The sequence below is a fragment of the Urtica dioica genome, chromosome 4 (assembly GCF_054948205.1).
Source record: "Urtica dioica subsp. dioica isolate 48M chromosome 4, U.dioica_male_clone48M_v1_H2, whole genome shotgun sequence".
NCBI lineage: Eukaryota > Viridiplantae > Streptophyta > Magnoliopsida > Rosales > Urticaceae > Urtica > Urtica dioica.
Genome location: NC_142759.1, coordinates 46,120,566 through 46,128,657, shown reverse-complemented (window position 1 = coordinate 46,128,657; position 8,092 = coordinate 46,120,566). Strand labels below are relative to the sequence as shown.

Below are 8,092 nucleotides of genomic sequence, written 5' to 3'. Positions count from 1 at the left end.
GATTCTATTCAGATTCCTAAGGTAATTGCAAAGAGCATGAAATCCTCGTTGAGATCCTCTACTTGGAGCGCTTACTCGAAGTAGCAATTGATAGTCTTTCAGTGACTCATCATGAGCTTGTCTTATCGCCAGCAGCCATTCCTTGGGAGTTTTCCCGAAACTCGATCCAACAAATTGCTCCATGAACCGGAGTCAGTTGCTTCCATGTGCCTACTAAGTTAGGTTTGAGCTTTCGGTACCACCTCTTGGCGGATCCGAAAAGAGTAATGACAAATGCACGGTACATCACCTCAGGCCCAGCTCTTTGCAGTAGCATTCATGATTTGACGATGTTGAGGTGATCTCCAGGATTAGCTTTTTCCATCGTATGACGAGATGTTTGGCATTCTGAAGCGTTCAGGCAATGTGTGCTCTAGTATCCGAGAAATGAATGGAAAGGTCGTGTCCCCAACCTGAGGAGTCGAATCTTTTCATCCCAGAGCCACTTCTTCAATCTTGCGCTCTAGACGCATGAAGTCAGTCTCATTAGTGCCCGCGTTGCTCATGTCTCCGATTCTTCCTCGGGACTATTATGCATCTGCGATCTACTCTTCTATTCTGAAGGCTGGTGCCGATGATTTCCTGACTCATCTTGTAACTGCATTCAGTGTCCATGATGTCTTCCTCCCTCTCATACCAATCTTTGGTGCGCCTTTGGGATTTTTTAATCTTCGGCTCATGTTTTGCAGGCTATTTGCCTGCTCGGTGTGAGGGCTCTTTGTCCAGAATTACCAATGCGAATCGGAGTGTTACCATTTTGGCTTTGAGCTTGTCCTCCAAATCTTTGTTACTTGCTTCCAAAGCCAAGAGACGCTCTTGCATCTCCTTGAATTGCTCCACCAGGTTGGGACGTTGCATGTATTCAGCAAGCTCCTCCAAAGTGAGTGGCAGAGTGCATCTGAGCTCATTTTATAGATATAGTACATGTATAAATATATGATAGCAGCCATCGACTATTAGATGTTATGGAGACAATAAAAAAATCGGTTAACGTATCACTATAGGAATATGAAGCCCAGCTGCGAGATCAAATAATTGTTTTTATTGCTGTCTCTTTTAAATGGCATAAATATAATATTGCTACAAAATACAAAGACGAGCTAACCCTTTACTAGTAACTAACAACTAACCCTTAATATGAAGCCCAACTGCGAGATCAAATAATCGTTTTTATTGCTGTCTATTTTAAATGGCTAAAATATAAGATTGCTACAAAATACAAAGACGAGCTAACCCTTTACTAGTAACTAACAACTAACCCTTTACTAGTAACTAACAACTACAGTAACTAACAACTAACCCGTTACTAGTAACTAACAACTAACCCTTTACTAGTAAGTCGGCACGCATGTCATATAGTCTTGGGAAAATAACACATTTATACCCTGTGTTTTAGTGAAATGTCGACTTTAACCTTTGGTTTTCAAAAATGTCGAGATCATACCTTCTGTTTAACTAAAATGACGAAATTATACCCTGAAATAGATAATAGTGTCAGAAATCTCCCTTTCATTGATATTAACTCTTATATAAGAAAAACAGGATCAAATCCAAAACAGTATCTTAATTTTCAAATTTCCAATTTTGAAATAAAAATAGCATTAAATTGAAATTAAATAATAAAATTCATATCTCCCAAAAGATGACTTCATTCTGTGTTCGAATTGCAACTCTGAATCAACTGTCGATTTTTACCCTTTTGTCTCTTTTTGCATTAATTACGATTAAGAAACTGTTGTTTATTTTTTTGTTTTTAAATAAATTACATATATAACGCGAATGAATAAAGATAATTGGTGTTTACATATAAATATTATAGTCAACGTCAATGAAAAGTCAATAAAAATAATATTTGTGGCACTGTTGTCTATTTCAGGGTATAATTTCGTCATTTTAGTTAAACAGAGAGTATGATCTCGATATTTTGGAAAACCAAAGGTTAAACTCGATATTTCATTAAAACACAAGGTATATATGTGTCATTTTTTCTATAGTCTTAGAGGTGATTTAGTCATACGTGCGAGAGTACCCCCAAAGGCATAATGGACAGCCTTGAAGATGATGGTATTTCTCCTGATTTGGTCTTTGTTTCCTTTGTTTTGTAATATTCTTAACTTGTTGTAAGCACTTTGAATGTGTAAATTTTTTGTGGGTTAAACGCTCCTTGAATTTTGTTGCTCATGGGTTTTGCCAATGGGCAGCTAGATCGAGAAGTTCCGGCTTTTGTAATCTCAAGGAAGTTCCACCCCTTGTGCGGAACAATTTTATGGCGGATGCCGATGATTAATGATGCAAGGGGTACTCTTTCCCCTACCGCTCTCCGCTCTTCCCAAAAAGGAATGATGGAGAGGTTTTACCGAGGCCCATTTTAAAAAAAATAATAATAAGGGAACACAAGAACATGAAGAAAAATTGAAGCTCGTATTAAAACTTATTAGCATACGTGGTATATACAGCAAAATTGGATATAAATGCAATCAGTCATCCTAAGCTTCCCTAACCAGAGATTCCTACCTGGCAATCCGATCAAGTAAAAATCGAACACAGCTTAATTTTTTTCCTCGCAGATTGAGAAAGGGAAGTAAAATGAAGGGTATCAAAAAAATTGTAAAAAGAATTAAAAAATAGTTCTCTAACTACCACTCGAAATTACCTTCCGATGGCGTTTAGAACCAGATTTTCTCTCCCTTGCGCGCTTGGTAGAAGGTTTCTTCAGCAATGGAGTCTTTGCGGTTGTAGCGTTGTTACGGGCGGAGAGACTTGATCTGACTCGACTGGTCACTGCCCTTGGAGGAGGCATGTGCTCTAGCAAGTCCCTGTGGTATGTCTGCAAATATTCCATTTTTTCAATATCTATATATGTCAATTCAATAATAATAATAATATAGAACGTTACCCTAAATTTTTTGAGTAAAATAATCATCAAACTATTGTACTGATTTTGTAGCATATTAGTCATTTTGATATAACTTTTAAACTTTCTAATGAAATCTAGTACTGGAGAAACTCAAAACATAGTTGTCAACTGAAGTAACTTATTAATTTTCTTTACAAAAAAAAAAAAAAAACTACATATTCTAACCCTGATTATAATTTTGGATAGTTAAGTAATATTTTGTTTTTCTAAACATGTTACAGATTTCGAAATGTTTAGGTGTTGAGTTTCATAAATAAATTTAAAACTTATATTTATACGAAATGACTAAAATACTACAACGTCAATATTCTATGAGGACCATTTTGCTAAAAAAAATAGTTTTTAAGGACCAAAATGTCACTCGCATAATAGTCCAGAGACTGTTTACACTAAAAAGCCTAATAAGCCTTCAGGGCCCTGGTAAGTACGAGAGGCTCTGGTTCAAAGGGGAATCAAACCTTGGACAGTACACCATACGTCTTGGCAACGACATAAAACAAATAGATAAAAGAGATCAGATGGGTTTTATTGCTCTAAAGATGTGCAACCCAAGTCACATTTCCCCCCGTTTTACTATGATATGGAATAGAATCATCGACCTTAAACACTTTTTGCATTTCAAATTGTGAATGCTTGGAAAACAATCCTGAATTGATTTTCAAACTGGATTTGGTGGTAGGCACAAAAAGACATGAATTTTTAGTAGAATCTCTCACCTGAATCACGAAATTGCGCCTTTCACAGTCCAGAAACATATTGATGTTCCAACCGACTTTTTGCATTAATTTATCCCTGACCATGGCAAAGCTCAATTGATCCCTGGAAGTAAAACGATCAACTTCGTTGAACCATAGGCAGGTGAACAGATTGGTGATAGGAATGTGTTCTCTCATGATTACACAACCTTCAGGAACATCTGCACAAATTCGATGAGAGAAAGAAAGTGACAATGTCAAAAATGTGAAAACAAGAAACGACACATTCACACCCTTTACTATTAATTTGGAAACGAGTAAAATAATTTGATTGTAACATCACGCACCACTAGTTATGGGGAGCTTAGCTCTAGTATATGGTCTTAAACCCTCTTTTCTATAAAACTCAATCTGCCTATCAATCGATGAATTATCGTATTTCCCAGCAACTCTGTTTGCTTCAGCCTCCTCAAAAACATCATAGCGCCTATAGTGCCTTGAGATTGCAAAAGTTGCATTGTGACGCCACAAGAACCTGTATGGAACTAAAATCATCAGGCAAGGTATTAAAGAGATACATGATTATATATAGACACATGTGGATTGGATACATCAAAAACTTTAGTGTACCTTTCAAGAACTTGATAAGGATCTACCACAAGCTGGAGCTTCCCATCAATCCATATGGAATACCTGACATTGGGAAATAATCTGTGTAGTAGAAGCTTTGGGATCTGCAAGAGTATAGTTCAGCACGTCACTATCTATATATGTTCTACCAGAAGACTGTACATGGTACTTAATTTCCAAAAAAAATCAATCATAGTCAAAACAGCAGACCTTTCCATTACGCCTTGAATCATTGTACGGAATATTTCGAACAACAATAATTTTCCACAATCCGACCTGCTTATTGCTTTCTAGGACACTGGAATTCTTCAAATAAGATTCCGTCTCTTCGTCGATAAACATGTAGAATGGGATATTCTTCCTTGCCAGTTCGCTAACGTTCTTGGGCTGTTGTAATATATCATAATTTCCTAGCATAGGCGTAACCATCCATAAGAAACATACAAAGGTTGTCTATACGCTAAAAAAGAGGCAAAATATGCATAGTTATAAGTACCAAATATAGCTGATGCAACAATGATTTCATGAGGCCGTTCCAAATCCATAAGGTCAACTTCATCTATATCGAATCCAGTCTTGTAACCAGGCTTGCTACCTTTGACAAATCTGAAAAAAAAATATGTGATCACATCATATGTTGAACAGTTCAATACACATGAAACAGAGGCTTTACCCACCGAACAGAACATACCCACAATGCACTTTCATCGACTCTTTTGCATCAAAAGAGTCCTCCCTCTGCTTTAGTGATGGATATCCACCAAAATCAGAGCCTCCAAATGGCTCGATTTTAGTTGGATTTTCCTCGATCATGTATGTCAAATTGTGGACAACGGGCGATAGTGATGCAGAACTGGGCATCATGGCTACAGCCTGCTCCACAAGAAGATAACATACTGGGCATGCTTAAATAAACAAGCAAACAGAAAAGTCGATAAGATACACCGGAGTCACCAAATCCATATTTCTAACCATCATAACAATTTAATGCTCTGGACCAGTTAATTGCTGGAGAAGGCTAAAGAGTAAGGACTTACGTCGTGGTCCGATTCGCTTTGGATTAGGCGGGGGAGGGGGAGGAAATGCAAAGCTTTCACATGGGTGAAGAGAATTTCCCGAAACTTTGGGCTTCGCCTTGTAATCCTCGGGAAGAGACAGTCGCCTTTTTCTATTGCTTCTCGTGATCGCCAGCGTAGAAGAATTCTCATAAACGATCCCATGATCACTTGCCATCCACTTGTCGGGAGTAACAATGTTCTCTATACTTTGACTGATGTTGAAATTGGCATTTTCTGGCCCATCAATATAGAAGTGAAAACCACGGCATTAACTTCCTAACTCAGATATGAATTGAGACCCGAAAACAAATACAAAAAGTTATTTGACTCAGGCGAAAGGTTATTAATCTATAAAGTTTGAAGACAATGCTATCAGTTCGACATTGATGAATTTCACCGCGGAAGAAGAGAGTGTTCCAAACCTTTGTTGACGGTGAAGGAACCGAAAACGAAGACGAAGAGCGCAAGGACAACGATGAGAAGCATGGCAATTTTCCTGCGGCCGAAGAACCGGCAGAACAAAGGGCGGAGCTTTTCCTTCTCCCGGGAGGTAGAGAGCTTGGAAGGCTTGCGGACAAGGACCGGGATGGACGAGGGCAGAGAATTGAAGAAGCCATTGTTGGACTGGTGAATCTGCTGGCTCTGCTGTTGCTGTTGGAGGAGAAGATAGTGCTGTTGCAGTGAGCCATAACTGCTCGTTCTGAGCCCTAATGAGCTTCCACATCCGCTTCCACTCCCACTCATATTACCTTCCAACGACAAAACCCTCCTTTCATTTCTTTCCTCTTCTTTTCCTCCTCGTCGTTGCAGACAAATATCCTCTCATTCACCAACAAAAGAATACCTCGAGATTCAAATCAAAACTCACCAGTCTCGGAAGCGATTTCGGATTCAGAATCTGATTTTGAATCTCCACATTATCTCCGATGGATATCGATCGATCGATTAAAAGAATTCAAAAACTTCTTTCTTTTTTTTTTCTTTTTTTTTTATAACTGGAGACTCCGGATTGAAATTGTGGCAATTTCACGTAAAATCTTAAATCTGGTCGACGAACTCAGATCCGAGAGAAATTGGAATCGGGAAATTGAAAAAAAAAAAAAAAATGGATTATCAGTTTTCGCTAATCATCAAAGAAATCTACATTAGCGTATATTTTTCGATTTTCACGTTCTCGTCGTTTTGTAGTTATCTATTTGGGATTTTCTTTTTTCTTTTTCTTTTTTCATTTCATCTATTACGGGGGTTTCCGGAAGTTATTAACTATGCGAGTTTAGTTTATATTTTCAATAGGGATGGCAACGGGTACACCTATTCCGTTACCCGTATCCGTTATAATTTTTTTATCCGTTATTTGAACCCGTTTATCCAAATTTTGAGACGGATCGGGTAACGGGGATACCCGCTGGGTAAGCGGGTTAAAAATATTAGACACGTTACCCGTTTACTCGGTTAAAAAAATGGTAGCGGTTCGGATAGACCCGTTTATAAAATAAAAATCCATCAACAATATAAAGTTTAAAAATAATAAAATTTAGGGGAAAAATATCAAAGTGCTACTACAATATAAAGAACATTAAAATTCAAAATAAATAAATAAAAAATACAAAAGAAGTCTTCATTGCAAATTGATCATCTTCATTGTAAATTTGGTCATCTTCATTGCAACGCTATCATCTTCATTGCAATATATAAAATTTATTATCTTTTTTAAATATTTAAAGTTAACGGGTCGGGTCTCGGGTAACCAGGTACGGGATGACTATTCCGTTACCCGTACCCGGACCCGTTAAAACCTTAACGGGTATTACCCGTTTACCCAAAAAGAACGGGTATTACCCGACCCGAATAAATCGGGTAACGGACCAGAATACGGGTAACGAGTCAAATTGTCATCCCTAATTTTCAACGAGAATATAATAGACCTTCCTTTATTATTATTATTTATATAAAAATTAGAAGTTGATTTGGAAATTGAAATGAAGTAATTTATGTGTTTCATTTTGGTAATAGGGTAATTGAATAAGTTATATAATTTTGAACAAACAAAACATTAACAATCATTTGAGATTTACTACGAAATTAGTTAAGTTGCTCTTAAATATTTAAAAATAATTCACTATACAAAATATAAATCATATAAAAGTAGACCACAAAATAGTTTAATAGAATAGATCATGCCAATATCTAATTTTTATTTAGAACCTCAAGATAGCCCAATAAAAAGAATTCGTTAAAACTAGTCAATCTCTTATCTTCTTATAAATTCTAACCAAATTTTCATTTTATTGAAGAAAGCCCTTAGTTTTAGTGAAATATCGAGTTTAACTTTTGATTTTCAAAAATGCCGAGTTTGTAAAATAGCTAATTTTAAAGTTATTAATTTACAAAATAGTCAAAGTTTGTCTTTAATTTAGTAAAATAGCTAAAATGTACAGTAATCTGGTTTCAAATAAAATTTACCCCAAGATTAATTTTTTTTAATGTGATAAATTGTTTATGATAATCGTCAAAAAATTTAATCTTGACTGTAAAAAAAAATTTTAAACATGAATTTGGTTACTTGCTGAAAAGTTGAAACTTTGGCTATTTTGTTGATCAATAAGTTTCAAATTGCTATTTTGTACAATTTTCCCTTAAATGACAAAATTGTATCATAAAATAGATAACAATACCACAAAGCTTCCTTGTACAGGCTTGTCATTGATTTTGACTCTAATATTTATACGTAAACCTCGTTTTACTCTTATTCA

The 8,092-nt window shown here is 36.3% G+C and overlaps 1 protein-coding gene across 1 annotated transcript; it reads right to left on the bottom strand.

Annotated features, from left to right (window-relative positions):
* Nucleotides 1–2,441: 2,441 nt before the first annotated feature.
* Nucleotides 2,442–6,478, bottom strand: LOC149401678 (tRNA (met) cytidine acetyltransferase, putative (DUF616)). The gene is made up of 9 exons (XM_089613145.1): nucleotides 5,762–6,478; nucleotides 5,319–5,573; nucleotides 4,973–5,186; nucleotides 4,778–4,887; nucleotides 4,492–4,691; nucleotides 4,282–4,385; nucleotides 3,999–4,186; nucleotides 3,673–3,872; nucleotides 2,442–2,866 (listed from the first exon to the last, which is right to left on the bottom strand). The coding sequence occupies exons 1-9, from the start codon at nucleotides 6,081–6,083 to the stop codon at nucleotides 2,672–2,674; spliced, it is 1,788 nt and encodes a 595-aa protein (XP_089469271.1). The 5' UTR covers nucleotides 6,084–6,478; the 3' UTR covers nucleotides 2,442–2,671.
* Between the last annotated feature and the right edge of the window lie 1,614 nt (nucleotides 6,479–8,092).

What these genes read in the sequence shown, in the direction of transcription:
- LOC149401678 (XM_089613145.1), bottom strand. Translation starts at nt 6,083, where the DNA reads ATGAGTGGGAGTGGAAGCGGATGTGGAAGCTCATTAGGGCTCAGAACG. An exon ending in TCGATGAAAGTGCATTGTGG is followed by an intron (nt 4,888 to 4,972) that starts GTATGTTCTGTT and finishes TTTTTTTTTCAG; the next exon opens with ATTTGTCAAAGGTAGCAAGC. An exon ending in CCTTATCAAGTTCTTGAAAG is followed by an intron (nt 4,187 to 4,281) that starts GTACACTAAAGT and finishes AGTTCCATACAG; the next exon opens with GTTCTTGTGGCGTCACAATG.